Raw genomic sequence first — 18,535 nt, 5'->3', positions numbered from 1 at the left:
TTTTATTTATTGATTCAATAATGGTAAGATGTGAATTTATTGTGTTTATCATGATTGATTCTATTTATTTATTTTATATTTCATCAGGTATACCTCAACCGATGTATCGCTGGCTAAAGGATGGACAGCCACTGGGAGACTTCAGCACCGAGTTGTTCTATAAGATCCACAACACTAAGAAGTCTGATGCGGGAGTCTACCAATGTGTAGCCAAGAATGATGTAGGAGCTGTATATAGCGAGAAGAACCACGTCACCATCGCATGTACGTATCGGAATTACAATAAAATACAAAATAAATATTTTTATGAGTATAAGATCCTTTAATGTTGGTACTTTTTCAGATATGGGAGTGTTTAAGGATGCCACAAACAAAGTAGTGTCCGTGGAATCAGGCGATGCTGCAATTATAGATTTGCCTCAGATCGACTCAAATCCTGCCCCTTCTGTGTTTTGGCAAGATGAGGATGGTCCGCTACGCTATGATCAGAAGTATGCAGTCACTTCCCATCATCAGCTAGTCATTCTTTCTTGTTCTAAAGAAGACGATAAGGCTTATAGGTATGTAATCTATAATCGAATTAAATAACTCTATATAATACTTTATACTTTAGTAATTTATATTATGGATAGTAAAATATATCAATTTTGTTTTTAAGGGCTCGAGCGATCAATACTCAACTAGGGAAAGAAGAAAATAGTCCGTTTATTGAGCTTAGAGTTATTGGAGATACAAATAATGAGATTCCCCCAAAGATTATAATAGAACCCAAAGATACTCAGGTAGTCAAGGGACAAGATGCCAATCTTCAATGTATCGCTAATGCTCGACCTCTGCACGAGCTGGAAACTTTGTGGTTTAAAGATGACATGATTATTGAAACGGCGGGTATAACTTACAACATTAACGATCCTTGGAATAGAACCCTGACATTAATATCCGTAAGCTTAACGCACACCGGTCAGTATACGTGTCAAGTTCGACTCAAAACAGGAGGGTTTTCGACCATTACATCCACCGCTAATGTTTTCGTACAAGAGAAACCGGTTTTCTTGAGTAATATAAAAACTGAAACATTAGGAGACTACGGATCTATTGTGAAACTAGACTGCGACGTTCAGGGTGTTCCGCCTCCCGGGGTCACTTGGTATAAAGATGGAAAGAAAATCGGTAGCGCCGGAAGTCTTCCCGATGATAACCAAATTGAAGAAGTAGAACACGGCGGAGGAAGGTATTCCGTAGAAGAAGACCGATCGTTAGTTGTTAAAGGCTTGAAAACGGAAGACGTAGGAATATTTCAGTGTATCGCCGATAACGCAGCTGGCGAGGCCTCAATTTACACATGGCTCAAAGTCAAAAGTAAGTTTTTGTTTTAAAATAACCTTGTTTACTTTATTCAACAATTCTTGATGATCTGATTTATGCTCTTAATGAATTTAACACCTTAATTCTTATTCTAACTAAATTGCTTTGACTGGTCCAGTGGGCAAACGTTATAGACGAGCGACTCAACCCAAAATCATCCGAATGAGAACTTCCGACAAACAATTAAAGCATTTCCGTTTTGATTCTGGCAGTAAGAATGATTTCATTTTGAATAATGATCCAAAGTTTCAAAAGTAGATGAAACATTTTATCTGCACCACATTTATTAGAATTCCACACATTTTCAATATCACTTCTTATATCTGTGTGTTTTGTTTAGTGTATTGAGTTTTGTGTGTCTTTTGATTTCTACGAATTATAAATGTTTCATAGAAATTGTGAATGTTAATAAATTATTTGGTTATGCTTTCAGAAAGTATTGTTTTCAGCACAAAATGACTATTGCAGTTATATGACTATTGTTCTTTACTTTGTGCATTATTCGCTTACAAGATTTCTCTCATTTGTTATTCACAACCACATGTTGTAGTAAAATTGTTACTCTTCATTTCCATAGAACTGCACTGTTATGTTGTGTATTATTTAGTATGGGAAATACTACAGTATCTTTGCACCGCTGATTGACCTCGGAACAACAAGGGTTCATCTTTGCCTAAATTGCAATCTATTTGAACCCTCCTTGTTGTGAGATTGCGAAATGTTTTATTGGTTTTAATTTGTTCTTATTATTTTGAGGTCCTGTTAACTGTTTCGTGCATTGATTTCTACATTTTAAATTTTTTTTTAAGAATTTTTTATTAGTTTACTAACCGTTAATAATTTTTTGATTTAAAATATGTTTAGACTTACACATATAAGTTTTGTGTGATTGATTGGTGTATTTGGTGATAATAAGAAAGAGTTTAGATTTTATGAAATATTTTTATAATGATTATATTAGAGTATTGATTACAAAAGAGTAAATTTTTTTAACATCAATATATCATTTAAACTGAAATATAATATAATCTATCATACATTTTGGATTAAACATCACTGCCTTTTTAATAGAAATTAACATTTTTATATTATTGTGCATAATATATTATTTTGCAATTTATGTTCCTTATAATATTTCAAACAAAATATTGCATAGTTGAAGCAACACCTTAGTGCATGTTTTCACTACTAATATTATTAGGTGACAGAAATCTTATCTTCTACATACAAGAAATTATTTAAAAATATTGTGAATTAATATTTTTACTACCTTCTTCATAATATTGAATTTCTCGCTTACTTCTGTGATTCAATCCTTTCCTAAATATGAAAAATATGTACTGGAACCTGTTTTACAAACATTTATTTAATTTTTAAAGGCGTCAATACAGTTCTTTTCGATTTTGCACATCTTAAATTTAGAAATTTAAAGAAAATTATGTGTTTCATCGTTTTATTTTAATATATATTTTATGCGCCGGAACAATGTGCTATATTCTGTTTCAAATCAGTACTGCTAAGATTCACAATATACATTTTCTTGTACTTGGATGGTAGTCACATATTTTGTGTGCTGTGGTATTTGTAAATTAACCTTTGTGTGTGTACGCTAGCTTCGCTGCCAGTACTGGAACTGGGACCATCCAACTTAACCGTGTTAGATGGAAAGGATGCGACCCTTTCCTGCCGAGCCGCCGGGGCCCCAACTCCCAATATCACCTGGTATTTTAATGGTACGTTAATTCCCCTGTAAACTAGAACTTTTGCATTGTGTACATACATAGTATTTTGAATATAAGGTTAATATCCTTAAAATAATAGTTTCTAGTTATTGTGTACAGTTATTAGAATCATTCTTAAATTTGATTAATTTTTCAATAGGAGGAGTAAACAGTAATGTTGATTTATTTATTAGATGTGAAAATTTATAATATATTTTGTAAGTGATGTAAAGTAAATGAGCATTTTAAATTTAAAAAAAGGTTAAAATTTTAACACGTAATATCTGTTTTTCAGTCTGTTTTTAATTGTAATAAGTTTGTATTTTCTCAGTCTTTCGTCATTTTGAGGGATGCAGAGAAGTAACAATGATATTAACAGACTGTTTACTAGCTCTCTTTTAAATACATATAACGGTTTTTAACATTATTCATATTTTGTGATGCAAATATTTATATGTATTACCTTTTATAAAATGGGGTACCGAAATCATTGAGGACCAACTGTTGACAATAACTGCAGCACTTATTACTGTAGTTTTTCTTCTTCTAGGAATTCTTTAATTTTGAATGTTTTAATGTTTTTAGACACAGCAATATTAACAGCGTCGAAAGATCCAAGTGGAAGGGTGCAAATATTAGATGAAGGTGATCTCTTGATTGCCGGAACATCTACCTTAGATACTGGAAAGTATAAGTGCATCCGTGCCAACGAGGCTGGATTCGTAGAGGGCGAAGCTTTTCTTCAAGTGATGGGTAAGATTTCACAAATATTACTTATTATTCAGACACTGGATTATTCACCCTACAGATGAAATGTCAATATTATAGGTGTCTCAACTGGATATGAAACATTTTTTTTAATATGCTTACAAAAGTTTTAATAATTTCAATTAATTTTCTAGACATTTCTACTTTTGCAATCTTAAAATTAATAATACAGTTCTCTCCAATAAAGAGACTAAGCTCTTTTGCTTGGAGAGGGACTTATGCTTATTATTATTATTTTTTTTTTGGTAACAATTTATTTTTATTATAAGTAATATTTTTTTGTTTTTTTTTACGTTTATCATTCTTTTTATATGAAAGAAGATGGAAATTCTTGAGTATCTCAGGGCTTACGACCTGGCATTTGGCTGGCTTAAGCAATCACTTTATACGCTTTCACAATTCTGCCCACTATTGACCATTCATTTTGCATTCATTTTTGAAACCTGCATATATGCCAATTTCAATTTCATGTTTGTTAATTTTGTTTCCAGTACGAACTCATATAGTGGCTCCCCCTGTCGATACAAGAGTGCTGTTGGGGACAACAGCTACTCTGCAGTGTAAAGTATCTAGCGACCCCAATGTCCCTTACAATATTGACTGGTTTCATAATAAGCAGTAAGTTTTTACTTTACTTGAGCATTTTTCGCAATAATTGTTGCTTGTATTTTTCACTAAATTATACTACCTGGCTTCATTCATGGTTTGGATTAATAGATATGTAAACAGTTAATTTATTTGTTTTTATTATTGTTTTTTTTTCCTGTAACATAAAATAACCTCACGTAAATATAAGAAACAATATGGCAATTTATTTTATTTCATTAAAACATTAGTTACATAAGAATACATATTGTTCCGATGAACTACTATATTAGCAGTTTATATAAATTTATTATAATTTTGGAATTTTGAAAATCATTTTGATTCGAAGTTTGACTGTGTTTTCAGAATAATGGTTTCGGGATCTCGAGTCTGGGTGGGACCAGATGGCAGCCTCGAGGTGAGCGCCGTGCGTGCGAGCGACGCAGGCGACTACACGTGCTCCGTCACCTCGCCCGGGGGCAACCACACCCGGCACGCCACGCTCGCCGTCATCGAGCTGCCCTTCGCGCCCACCAACGTCCGGGCTGTGCGCCTCGACGGACCGTCCATCAGGGCCATCAATATCTCCTGGACTCCTGGCTTCGACGGAAACTCTCCCATCAAGAAGTTCATTGTGCAGAAGCGTGAAGTGCCAGAATTAGGTAATTGCTGATCAATTGTGTTCTAATTTGACATTCTGTAGGTAAATCCTTAATATTGATTGCTTGTATATTTTGGATAAACCAGGATATCCCCATAGAGAGTTTTATAAGGGGGTTATTCTGAGGCTGGGAGATTTTCCCATACACAAATAGTTATACCTAGTCTGTTAACTAGCTCCTGTTTTCTTATTCTTAAAGAATGAATGTCAGAAGATCCGAAACAAGACAGACCATTTTTCTAATCATTGTGTATATTGTTCACTGAAAATTTTGTTGAATAACTATTTACGTATTATACTTTTTACATATTTTGTGTCCACAGTAAAAAAGAAAATAAACCCTTTGATAGTATCTTCTGTGCTATTAAATTTATCATTTTTCTTACTTTAATTTGTATTATCTCATGAAGTATTCCTACCTAATTCAATAACATTACTTTTCACTTTCACAAATACTATATTCATTAAATTGAAAAGTATCATCAATTTATTCCGACATGTTACTTTTCAAATTATCAATGTAATTTTGTAGATGTAATTGTTTTAAGATTATAAAGTTTTGAGTCGTCACTATGAAGTGAAAAAGAAAAACACCTATTCACATTTACACATTATGGCATTGCCGATCTGAAATGACGATATATGTATTATAATACAACAGGAAGAAATCACACAGATGTATTGATTCACATTTTTCATTTGCTTTCTATTGTTTAGGTCCTATTCCAGACCCCTTGCTGAACTGGATTACTGAATTAAGTAATGTTTCCTCTTCCAACCGTTGGATACTGCTGACCGGCCTCAAGGCAGCCTCTGCGTACCAGTTCAGGGTATCGGCCATCAACGCAGTAGGTGAAGGAACTCCATCAGAACCAACGAGTGTCGTAACTCTTCCCCAAGAAGGTAAATATCCCTGTAAATTTTTTTCTGTTTTCATGAGCACTAATTCCGTAGTTCAATGTCCTAACGTAACATTGATTAGATATCCTAAATCATTCGATCCATCCAATTTTTTATAAAAGTATTGGATTTGCTTTATCACTGATTGGCTGTTTGTACCTAATTCTTATGTACAATCAATTTTAAAGCACAACATAGTTGTTATATTTTCATGAGAATGGACAAATTATCGACAAACATACAGTCATCAACATGGACAAGACTAAATTGCTTTAAGTATTATGAATTGGCTAATTTATCGCTTGATTCCTTTAGCCCATATTTCAATAGGAATATGCAAAATAATAAGGAATTAGTTATAAATGGATCTTATTAAACATAATCATGAATGAACATATTCCAAATTCATCCGCTAGATACTGGTATCAAAAGTGAATTATAAATGATATTTGTAATGGCTTGAACATTTTTCTATGTAAAAAAAACCCTTAGTTACTGGTGTTGTATTGTTACACAGCCAGCGACTTGATATGCTGCCAAGGTATTATTCTGCTTGCTCAGTAATCAATTTCATGTTGACACATTTCACTACTTACTCTTTTTACCATCACTATTTCACTTGTATGTCCCTTCATTTCCTGAGTCATGTCTTGCTTCATATTATGTTTTCTTAACATTTTATTACTTTTTATCTATAACAACTTTGATTGATTTGATTTGATTGAAATTTGTAATTCTTCATAACATCATTAAATGTGTATGGATTTTTCATTTCTTTATATTTTTATGTTATATTATGCATAAGTACTATGAATCGGCTAATTTATACCATGTCATATTGTGCATGTATATAACCTTAAGATTCCATATTGAATGTTCTTCTATTTTTGTCTATTATACATAGGTACAGATGTTACATGTCTCGAAGTATGGCATGGGTGAGTGTTTAAAGCACTTCCACAACTAATAGATATGAATATATGGCATGCTTATCAATGTTATCTTGAAATTGCTTGTTCCTGTATGTTGTTTCGGTCGCATGTTTTATGAATTTGATTTATAAATAATGTACATGTTTTCTCCACAGCGCCTTCCGGGCCTCCTCTCGGTTTTGTAGGATCAGCGAGGTCATCTTCGGAAATCATAACACAATGGCAGCCTCCCATGGATGAGCATAGAAATGGCCACATTCTGGGTTACGTTATTCGGTATCGTTTATACGGATACAACCACAGTCCTTGGACTAACCAGAACATTACCAATGCTGCACAGAGAAACTATCTTATACAGGATTTAATCACGTGGAAAGATTATACTGTACAAATTGCGGCGTATAATGACAAGGGAGTTGGCGTGTTTACGGATGGTGCCAAAATTAAAACTAAAGAAGGTGTACCGGAAGCTCCACCAGTTGACGTTAAAACGCTGGCATTTAATTCTACCGCTATTTCAGTATCATGGACGCCTCCAGACCCTCAGAAAATAAATGGAATCAACCAAGTAGGTCTCAATCCACTCAAACATAAACGAATATATTCTTCTTTTCATTATATTATTTAATTTTATTACTTTATCAAGGGTTATAAACTGCAAGCTTGGCGTTGGGATCCAATGGAAGAGATAAATGTAGAGAAAAGAGTTATGAGTGTTCCTCCCAGTTTACTGGACCCCTTGGCCGAACAGACAGCGGTGATGGGTGGACTGGAAAAGTACACTACTTACAACATAACAGTTGTCTGCTTCACCGACCCCGGAGATGGTGAACGAAGCGAATTCGTCCAAGTCACTACAAGCCAAGATGGTATTTAATTTTCTGAAAATAACCATTTCATTTTTGTGCAGTGGGTTTAAAACATATTGATCACAATATTTTTTACAGTTCCTGATGAAGTTGCCAGTCTTCAATTTGATGAGGTATCAGATAGAGCCGTAAAAGTAGTTTGGTCACAACCGAAACAGAGTAACGGCATTCTTACTGGCTACAGACTGAAGTATCATGTTAAAGACTTACTTAATACACAAAGAGAAGAATTGTTTCCCGCTAATATCACATCTGTCAAGATAGAACAATTGGAGGTCAGAAATGTTTTTAAACTCTCTCATGCGTCTTTAATTTAAGCATGCATGCCTTTTTACGGAACTGTTTTTTTGCCACATGGCAAGAAATATGGACCTTTTTTTCATCCGTTGGAGATCTCATTTTTTACAAACTATTACTGTCACTAGAAATAGGTTTAAAGCTTATGTTCCAGTAATTTTCAACAAAAAAATGTATGAAACAGTCACGATATAAGGTGAAAACTCGACGACATGTATACAACCGCGTATTGGTTTTGTTCAAAATATTTGCCTATACATGCCACCTGCAGAGAGAGAGTTAACCAAGCAAGTTATTTTATATACATATGTGTTTTTTTAAGTGTTTAATTAAGAATGTAATTTACAGGCGACAACATTTTATATTTTTGAAATATGCGCAATGACTGAAAAGGGTGATGGACCATCTAAAGAAGCTTCCATTCAATCCGGTGTAAAACCAGTTTTACCGCACGCTCCATATAATCTTGCCCTATCCAATATTGAGGCATTTTCTGTTGTTTTACAATTTACTCCTGGTTTTGATGGCAATTCCTCCATATCAAAGTGGACAGTGCAGGTAAAAAAATGACACGATGCTGTGAATATCATTACTGATTACTACAAATCAATACAAGTCTGATATATCTATCCTTTTTTTTAGGCTCAAACTGCTAGAAATACCAGTTGGATGACAATCTTTGATATTTCCGCACCGGATGCCCAATCCGTTATAGTAAAGACTCTTGTACCATTTACGACCTACAGGCTACGACTTATCGCTACTAATGTAGTAGGATCATCTGCCCCGAGTGCTCCTTGCAAAGAATTCCAAACTATTCAGGCTCCGCCGAAAAATGCACCTAACAATGTCACAGTCAGAGCCGTAAGCGCTAATGACTTACGTGTTAGATGGATTGTGAGTACTTTACCATATTTATTATCTGATATAAACATTGTTTTACAGTTTGCCTTGACTGACTTGCTTTAAATTATTTCAGCCTTTACAACAGACTGAATGGTTTGGAAACCCGAGGGGATACAATATCACTTATAAAAAAGTCAATGCTGGCATTGTCGAGAGCGTTCTAATTGAAGATCACACTTCTAATTCTCATATTCTGGATGGACTTCAAGCGTGGGCGCAGTACGAGATCATTGTTATGGCATGTAATGAAGTCGGTTCCTCTCCAGGCAGTCCCCCAGCTATAGAGAGAACTAGAGAAGCTGGTGAGAATTTCGAATGAAATAATTTGCACTCATGAATGATTTTAATTGCTTCGAATTTACTTCATAAATATTGTTTTATTATAGTGCCTTCCATGGGTCCATCTAATGTAACGGCAAACGCAACATCGTCCACTACTATAGTTGTAGTCTGGGGTTCTGTCCCTACCAATCATCAGAATGGAATCGTCGAAGGGTACAAAGTCTGTTATGCTCCCTCATCGTCTCCTTCTCTGCCCGTGTCATTCTCTCTCAGAGTCACACAACCTGACTGCAAACTGATCCCATCTAATCAAACTCACACATCCACACTGACTGAGTTGAGAAAATACGTCAACTACCAAATTCAAGTGTTGGCATATACGAGATTGGGAGATGGGTCTTTAAGCAAACCACCTATTACTGTTCAAACTTTCGAAGACGGTAAGTGTAATAAAAAACCTCCATGAAGCTACAAATTAATCTTTCAAAGAGGCATTCAATACACAATAATATTTTGTTCTAGCTCCGGGAATGCCATCGAATGTATCATTTCCTGATGTTTCATTCACAACAGCGAGGATTATATGGGACGTTCCTGAAGATCCCAATGGTGAAATATTGGCTTATAGAGTGACTTATCACCTTAATAGTACAAAAGAACTCATTTTCTCCAGAGAGTTTTTGCCATCAGATCGGACGTTCAGGTATGTATCAATTGAGTTTACTCAAATTATTGAATACAACTTTTCATATAAGTATGACATTATTTTTTTTACTACTTTTGCATTGCAATGGTTTCAGGGCAACCGGTTTGACATCGGAGCGTTACTATCTGTTTACCGTAACCGCTCAGACCAGGATAGGTTGGGGACAGACAGCTCGAGCACTAGTGCTAACTACCAACAACCGGAGTCCACCCCAGCCTCCGTCTCAGCCTCAAGTGTCCCAGGGGCAGTTGCAGCCGCACCACATAACCTTCTCCTGGACCCCTGGTAGAGATGGATATGCTCCCCTTAGGTAATAAAATTGCCAGGTTTTATTTAGTACGGGGCATTCAAATAATCCAACTCTAGAAGAGTCCTATTCTCAATGTTTTGTAAACACTAACCTAACTCAATAGACCGCATCTAAATATTTTTTATGCAGACAGGTTTTGAAAGGAAATTAATGCTTTTTTTCATCCTAGTCCCATGTTACCATATGATTTTTTGAAAATAAAATTGCAATCTTGACGCCAGTTACCTTTTTCCTGGTTATTATGCTATTGTGTGTCCCACTTGCTGATATTTCAGCCATCATTAAAGGGGCTATTTAATATTTTTATATTAATTAGCTTTTATGTGAATTTTTCTTTCTTTCCAAAATAATGTTTTTTCTGTTTCCCTTATTGGGAATGTGTAATATCATGGTTGTTTATTTACAGATATTATACAGTTCAGCTTCGAGAAAATGATGCGACTTGGCAGTCTATACCTGAGAGAGTGGATCCGTTTGTTACTTCATATACAGCTAGCGATCTGAAGCCATTTACTTCTTATGAATTCAGAATTCGGGCAACTAATGATATCGGGCCGAGCAGATATAGTAAGGAATCTTATAAAGTGAGAACTCTTCCAGCCGGTGAGTGCAATATTCATTAGATATTCTTTCTTTATAAGTACAATATTTAAACATAATAATATAATTTTTTTAATAAAAACATAATGCCTCATAAAAACATATTTTATTGAAAATGTATATTTGCAGCTCCAAGTAAAAGTGTGCAAGGTTTACGGGTAGTGCCGATCACAACCAACAGTGTTCAAGTGTTTTGGAATCCTATAGAAGATATGTATTGGAGTGGTGAAACTCAGTCAGGTGGTTATAGAGTCGTATATCAACCTGTCTCTGATTTTCCCACCGTTTTGCAAACACCATTAAAGGAAAATGTCATGAACGTTAAGGTAAACACGTTTTGCAACTGCCCATTGGTGTACCTTCTTCTCTTTGTGGTGACAGAAGTATAAGTAAAATTGGTTTTTATTTTTAGTCTGATAGAATAATCCTCACCGACTTGGCAGTGGATACTAATTACGAGATCGCAGTGGCCGCTTTCAATTCCCAAGGGGAGGGCCCAGCAGGACCCGTGGTGGCAGTGTGGGTGGGGGAGGCTGTTCCCACTGCTCCTCCGAGAGACGTGGGGGCCACTCCACTGTCGCCTACTGAAGTGCATCTCACCTGGAAACCCCTGCTGCATACCGCTCAAAATGGAGATCTGTTGGGGTATAAGGTACATAGTCATTTGACCTTTATTTATATTGATTCTTCCAACTATTCATGACTTGGGGGGGCTTACCTCTAAAAATGTGTAATGTATAAATAGATATGTTTTTCATTATAATAAATTTATGTTATTTATAAATGAGCATGCATTTCGCCAGTATTGGAAAAATGTTAGTATTTTTCTTTATGTTTAAAGGAAGAATCAATTAGAATAGTGTCGTAAGAGGGTGCTATTTAAATAGGAATGTACATAATAATATACTCAATTTGTAGGTGTTCTATTTGGTGACGGATTCTCCTCAAGAACAACCTACTGACAAGAAAATGGAGGAAGAAATTGAAATAGTCCCTGCCACTTCGACGAGTCACAGTCTGGTGTTCCTGGACAAGTACACGCAGTACCGGATACAGATCCTGGCCTTCAACCCGGCGGGAGACGGGCCACGCTCGCAGGCCATTAGCGTGCGCACGCACCAAGGGCTACCCGGATCTCCCGACTCCCTGAACTTCACGGATATCACCATGACTAGCATGCGGGTCAATTGGGAACCACCACGCAAGAAGAATGGCATCATCGTGGGATACATTGTCACCTACGAGACAACGCAACAAAATGAAAGTAAGTTACGAGTTTAACAATTGCAAATATCTTAAAATATATTATACATATTGACTGCTCTCGGTAACTTTCATGTAATTATTAATTATGAAGAATAATGAGTGTTTTATTTGTATAACTTTCAAATTACTATTTATTGAAACTTCCTTCATATGTTTCTTCTTCTTCTTCTTCTTTCTGTGCCACTTCTAACGAAGATCGGCGATCATCATGGCTATCTTCACTTTTGATGCTGCAGCTCGGAACAGAGATTTGGTGCTTCTGCCAAACCATTGTTTTAGGTTTTTCAGCCATGATGTCCTTCAGCGTCCTTGAGTTCTTCGCCTCTCAATCTTTCCTTGTATGATTAGGTGGAGAAGACGATATTTTTCATTTCTCATGAGGTGTCCGAAGTACATCAGCTTTCTCTGCTTGATGGTTGGTAGGAGTTCCTTTTTGGTATTTATCTGTCGGAGGACCTCTAGGTTGGTGACCCGATCACGCTATGAAACTCGCAGGATCTTGCGATAGAGACCCATATCAAACGCCTCTATTCGGTTTTCTAGTGTCTGTGTGAGTGTCCATCCCTCCATACCATAGAGAGCAATAAACAACTACTGTAGTTTAAAAATGCCAAAACAAGGCAAAATTGTCAAAAGTATCATTTTTATGTGTTTTTAATAATAAAATACAATTTAGTACACTCTAAAAATCAGTGTTTGATTTTAATATTTAATAAATAAATTAAAATAGAGTTCTACAAATAAATGAATGGGGATATTGATTGAATTTCAGAATTCAGCAAGCAGGTGAAGCAGAAAGTGTCCGACACGACGCTCGTGGTGGGCGGGCTAGAGGAGGAGGTGGGGTACACGTTCAGCGTGCGCGCCATGACACTGGAGCTGGGCCCCGCCGTGTGGGGCAACGTGAGCACGGGCCCGCAGCCCGGATCGCCCGCCGCGCCACGCCAGTTGGCGCTGGCCCGCACGCATGCCGGCGTGGACCTGCACTGGCTCAACTCGCCCAGTGGGAAGGGACCCTTACTCGGCTACTACATAGAAACAAAAAAGAAAGGTACATTTCAATTGGCTTTGATTTTGTTAAAAATGATTGCCCCAATATGAGGTGGTGACCGTCAAGGGTCTTGAATATTTTTCGCAGATACTTTGTGGCACATTTTATAAACTTAAAAAACATAACTTTATTTTTAACCACTTTTATTGGTACTTCTTTTCTCAACCGGTTTCGATAAGAACAAGTTCTTGTCGAAACTGGTTGGAGAAAAAAAGTACCAATAAAAGTGGTTAAAAACAAAGAAGTTTTATTTTATAAACCGTCAAGGTTACTTATATGAAAAATACAAGACTTTAAAAATAAGTTAATATGTGCTACATTAGTTTTAAACATTAATTCAGATTCTTATTTGTTTTTTTATATTTTTTTATAAATTTCTACACATAATGTTAAAAAAAAACCTTTTTCATTAGGAATATTTTTATTAATTTTGTTGATTTTCATATACATAATTCTATTGTGTGAGAAATTTCTTGATCTCAAATATTCTCCTGATTTTTTTACTACAGCAAAGGAAACATGGCAATACCGTAAGTTTCCTTGTGTACTATTATCATGCACATGTTTTCATCATGTTTGTATGAACCTTTACACAATGCATGCCAACTCACTTTTTTTATTGAATTTATCCAACCTCCATGAATTTCAATTTAGTTTTTATTACTACATTTTAAAAGGTAATTTAGTATTGAATTCATCCATCCTCATTGAAAATAAATGTAATCACATTTTTGGGTCATAAATCATATCCTAATATGTACATATTATAATTTTTTTGCCCTGTTGTGTATATATGTATATACACTGACATTTTTGAAACTCATTCTTGTGATTAAAGGTAAACATCTTCAAAAGCAGATATGATATAAATAAGCTTTTGCACCATGATCTGTTTATCTTATTTTATTGGCTCATTTAGTTTTTTCCTGAACTAGATAACTGAATTTCCCATTTTTATGGCCTTATTTATTTCATTATTTTTCATCATACACATAATTATAAATTATAATTAGCCCTCTCCTGGTTTTCCTGTGCCGAGGGAACTATTTTTCGAATTTCAATAATTTCACTCTACATAGTTATTCTACCTATCATGTCAAGTAGTTATTATTTAATATATCCTCCCTGTTTTATCAAATGTATGTTTCTTTATGCACGGTTTTTTATAGAATACATATAGTTTTTTTATGTTTTTCTTCGCAGTATATCATCCCTTTCCTGACATGTTATTGTATTTCCCGAAACCTCATTTTACTGAAGAAGGTTATTTTTATATATCTCGGGTTATGTTTGTCATATTTTAGTTAAATTGGAAATTTTAGTCTATTATTATCTGTTTTATGATATATTATAGTAAAAATACACCAGCGTTTATAATAAACAACTTATGGCATTGTTTGTTATTAACTCGTATAGTAGTAGAAAATGTTATATTAAAAAAATGATTTTTCCATCTCTGACTTGTTTTAAGTATAGGGACAATTTGTCAGTTTTCCAATTATATATTTTTGCGGGTCGTAAAGATATCTTGCTGAGTATATGTATTTTATCATTTTAAATTTAATAGTAAATAAAATTCAGATACTCCATTCACTACGCTCTGCAAAATGTGGATATTTGAAGAAGTAAATTTAGTTAGAGTATTTTCGGGTAACTGAAATACTTTAGAATCTGAATTACATTATATAAAATAGTAATTTTTTCCTCGATTTGCAGATGATTCACGATGGGAAACAGTAGCAAGAACAAGCAACGGTCCTCTGGAGGACTTCAGCATCTCCTACCAGTCTCTTCTCCCTTCCACCGGCTACTCCTTCAGAGTGATATCCTACAACAGTTTTGGAATAAGTTATCCGGCTTACAATGAAGACATCATAATGACACCATCCAAACTGTATTTGGAGTACGGCTACCTGCAGCTCCGACCATTCTACAGGCAAACTTGGTTCATGGTCGCTCTAGCTGCGGCTTCCATAATAATTACAGTTGTTGTTATTGCTATTCTCTGTGTGAAGAGCAAAAGTTACAAATACAAACGTAAGTGAAACTAATTTATGGTACCACAGCTATATTATCCATAGTTACTGTAAAAATATGCATGTATGTAAATAAATTTTATAAATATAATTTACCATATGTTACTCATATCTCAACAGAAATAAAAAAAATTATATGTAATTTAATATATTCATTATGTAGTTTTTATGTATGGAAGATCCAAAAATTTGTGTAAGTATGATTATTGAATAATGGACAGAATGATGAATGCCATATAGATTTTAAAGCAATCACTTAAACTAACCAATGAGAAGCCCTAAGCACTGTAAATGTCAAGACTTCTATATTCCTATCATGCAGCAAAATAAAGTAAAAACTATTGTGTTTTATGGTTTTAAGACAAAAAAAAGGTTGTCAATAATAATGAATGATTTATTTCAGAAGAAGCTCAAAAGACTCTGGAAGAATCCATGGCGATGGATGCTGAGGAGCGAGGAGAGTTGGCTCTGGACTTGTACCGAGCTCGGCACAGTTCCACTATGGGCAGCAGCGGCACGCTGAGAAGAGCCGCAGGAGCCACGGGCACCAGGAGCAAGGCTCCGGCCGCTGCGCCACCCGCCCTCAGCAAGTCCCCCCCGCGCCCCTCGCCCGCCAGTGTGGCCTACCACAGTGACGAGGAGAGTCTCAAGGATTACGACGAGAATCCCGACGACAGCTCTGTTACTGAAAAGCCCTCGGAGATTAGCTCCTCAGAATCGCAGGTTTGTCTTTCTGACTTTTAATTAACAATTATGAAAAATATATGAATTTGGAATCCTAAGTTTATTTTAAGATATTCTCAATATTATTAATATTTTTATTATTATTATTAAGTAAACAATATTCTATTAACATGATTGTTTGTTTTAGGGATCCGAAAGTGAAAATGAAAGTGTACGCTCTGATCCGCATTCATTTGTGAATCACTATGCCAATGTGAACGACTCACTCCGACAGTCTTGGAAGAAACAGAAGCCCGTAAGAAATTATTCCAGTTATACTGACTCTGAGCCCGAGGGTAGTGCGGTGGTGAGCTTGAACGGTGGTCAGATTATAATGAATAACATGGCCCGATCTCGGGCACCACTTCCCGGTTTCTCCTCATTCGTTTGACAGGACGCCTTAGGCAATGATATTGTGATAACAGATACAATTCATATTTAGTAAATTATAGTGAAAGGACACATTTTCTATCTGAGTTTAGTGATGATACACATATCTAAAATATACATCTTTAATAAAATTTAGAAAATGACAGTCTTTTAAAACTTTTCACAATGAAATTTTTAAAATTATCTAAAGACTTTGTTGCACAAATTTTAGATGCCATTATTATGTAGAAATGATATAAGTTTATTTAAGTAATAGTAAGCGTATGTTAAGGAAATATGTATAATTTGACATTTTTACTCTAATTAATGAATGAATAATGTTCAGTCGTTAACTTCCTATAAACTGCTGTTCCGACAATGTGTAGTTAGTGAAGTAAAATATCTAGTTGAAAATGAAGATGAAGTTAAAGTGGACAATTTTAATAAATTTATTTGTGGACATTTTATGACACCACATTTGTACATATTTTCTGTAATATATGATGTTTCTGTGATTTTTATCTAAACCTAATAGAAAATATTATTTTTAAATCGTCATTAAATGTATGAGAATTATTTATGTGCATATTTATTGAATAGTTTCTATAATGGTACTGAAACTATAGATTGAAGATCGTTTAGCAAGTATTACATGTATACTATTATTATTATCATTATTAATACATCTTCACAATTGTATTTTATTTATTTTTGCATATGCTATTGTTTACTTTAAACGGGTGAAATTTGTATATGTTGTAAATATAATTTTTATAAAAGTAGAGGCCTATTTGATACATTTTTAAATAATTTATTAGTCCAATAAATTTTAACTTGTATCTTGTCGCCTGTATTAATTCAACAACAAGACGCATTCAAAAAATATTTCAGGTGTTGAATTGCTTTTATGTACATATTTCATAATCTAAAATATACAATCTTTCAATAAATATTGTTAAAAATAATGAATGTAATATTGGTATTTAGCTATATTTTAAATGAAATATTTGTTTTTTTATATCTGCAAATTTCAAGATCTCCAGCAGTTTTTTTTTTATAAGAATCTAGTAACAAACCATTAAAGTATTTTAAAATAAAATTTTGGACTATTTTATTTTTATTTCAATAACATAGACTATAATTCTTTCATTTATTAAAACTTGAAAGCTTATGGCCAAAAACGTAAGAAATGTTTGCATCATTGAAATATGTATGTATATAAAAAAATAATAAAGCTTTAATTTTATTACATTTTTTTTACACCCCTTATGGTTTTAATTTAATATTTAGAATTGTAATTGAAACATTCCCTTTTATATACTTAAAAACAAAATGATTTCACATCTTAATTTTTTTCAACTGATCTTAGTAAATATGTAAACAATTTTTTTCGTGCATATTTGAGTGTCGGAGACAGGTAGCGATTTCAAAAAATAAAAATTTGTACTTCACACTGAATCTAATATGAATATTTGTTTATATTGAAAAATGATTTTCACACATAAAACTACCAAAAACCTACTAACAAACAAACAAACACCAATCAGTCAGTTTCTTCAATGTAAATTAAATTTAAATTATTCAATCAACAACAAAATTCGGAACTACAAAAGATGAAACTTTACATTGGTAAATAAAGTGTTAAAATAAATAATCCTATGAGCTGTATACTATGTATGTGTTTTCAAACAATATTCAATATTTATTCATATATTTTATTATATATTTTTTAAATGCAGATATTTTGGCATTTGTAAATTAATTTAGAAATTGCTGTGTTATACTATTCCCTTGTATCACAGAATGTAAATTGTGCCATTATTGTTTTATTCATTAAAAATATAAATAAATTTACTTTAAAATGCTTGTATATACCATGTCCTGATATTTTCTTTAAACATACATATTTTAATTATGATCGATCTCAAATAAAAGTTATTCCTTTAAAAAAATGGGGGTTTAATCTAGAGATTGGGGGCACGATATATTTGGTATTATGTATTGATAATTATCTTTAGCAATTAGGTATGTATGTTTAGTAATACATTAATGTAAATATTTTTTTTATAGGCAGAAAGTTAGAGTATTGACATTTTACTATTAGTTTAGATTATGTATACATATTATATTGACAGTATTTTGCACAAATGCATTACACAACACAATCTTGACCAATCGTTTATCTGAC

At 34.0% G+C, this 18,535-nt stretch overlaps 1 protein-coding gene across 2 annotated transcripts in view; it reads left to right on the top strand.

Moving 5' to 3' along the window:
- Nucleotides 1–17,781, top strand: part of sdk (sidekick cell adhesion molecule) — a 110,145-nt gene extending 92,364 nt beyond the window's left edge. The window contains exons 3-27 of one of the 2 annotated variants that reach the window (XM_088268846.1): nucleotides 88–264; nucleotides 344–560; nucleotides 659–1,359; nucleotides 2,979–3,098; nucleotides 3,672–3,839; nucleotides 4,346–4,472; nucleotides 4,806–5,101; nucleotides 5,818–6,003; nucleotides 7,088–7,500; nucleotides 7,579–7,801; nucleotides 7,880–8,076; nucleotides 8,447–8,656; nucleotides 8,741–8,995; nucleotides 9,078–9,306; nucleotides 9,391–9,726; nucleotides 9,809–9,989; nucleotides 10,087–10,302; nucleotides 10,709–10,905; nucleotides 11,032–11,228; nucleotides 11,315–11,554; nucleotides 11,821–12,166; nucleotides 12,941–13,219; nucleotides 14,936–15,256; nucleotides 15,662–15,978; nucleotides 16,127–17,781. In XM_088268846.1, coding sequence (XP_088124972.1) covers nucleotides 88–264; nucleotides 344–560; nucleotides 659–1,359; nucleotides 2,979–3,098; nucleotides 3,672–3,839; nucleotides 4,346–4,472; nucleotides 4,806–5,101; nucleotides 5,818–6,003; nucleotides 7,088–7,500; nucleotides 7,579–7,801; nucleotides 7,880–8,076; nucleotides 8,447–8,656; nucleotides 8,741–8,995; nucleotides 9,078–9,306; nucleotides 9,391–9,726; nucleotides 9,809–9,989; nucleotides 10,087–10,302; nucleotides 10,709–10,905; nucleotides 11,032–11,228; nucleotides 11,315–11,554; nucleotides 11,821–12,166; nucleotides 12,941–13,219; nucleotides 14,936–15,256; nucleotides 15,662–15,978; nucleotides 16,127–16,369 — 6,392 coding nt within the window. In that variant the 3' untranslated portion in view covers nucleotides 16,370–17,781. Of the gene's footprint in view, nucleotides 1–87; nucleotides 265–343; nucleotides 561–658; nucleotides 1,360–2,978; nucleotides 3,099–3,671; nucleotides 3,840–4,345; nucleotides 4,473–4,805; nucleotides 5,102–5,817; nucleotides 6,004–7,087; nucleotides 7,501–7,578; nucleotides 7,802–7,879; nucleotides 8,077–8,446; nucleotides 8,657–8,740; nucleotides 8,996–9,077; nucleotides 9,307–9,390; nucleotides 9,727–9,808; nucleotides 9,990–10,086; nucleotides 10,303–10,708; nucleotides 10,906–11,031; nucleotides 11,229–11,314; nucleotides 11,555–11,820; nucleotides 12,167–12,940; nucleotides 13,220–14,935; nucleotides 15,257–15,658; nucleotides 15,979–16,126 lie in introns of both variants that reach the window. The other variant, XM_088268845.1, reaches the window with a different exon arrangement.
- Nucleotides 17,782–18,535: the final 754 nt, after the last annotated feature.

This window comes from Brachycentrus maculatus, unplaced genomic scaffold (assembly GCF_059751285.1).
Source record: "Brachycentrus maculatus isolate JH-2025_06_01 unplaced genomic scaffold, ASM5975128v1 h1tg000334l, whole genome shotgun sequence".
Classification (NCBI taxonomy): Eukaryota; Metazoa; Arthropoda; class Insecta; order Trichoptera; family Brachycentridae; genus Brachycentrus; species Brachycentrus maculatus.
Note: the sequence above shows the minus strand (reverse complement) of the source record. Positions and strands in the feature narration are given on the sequence as shown.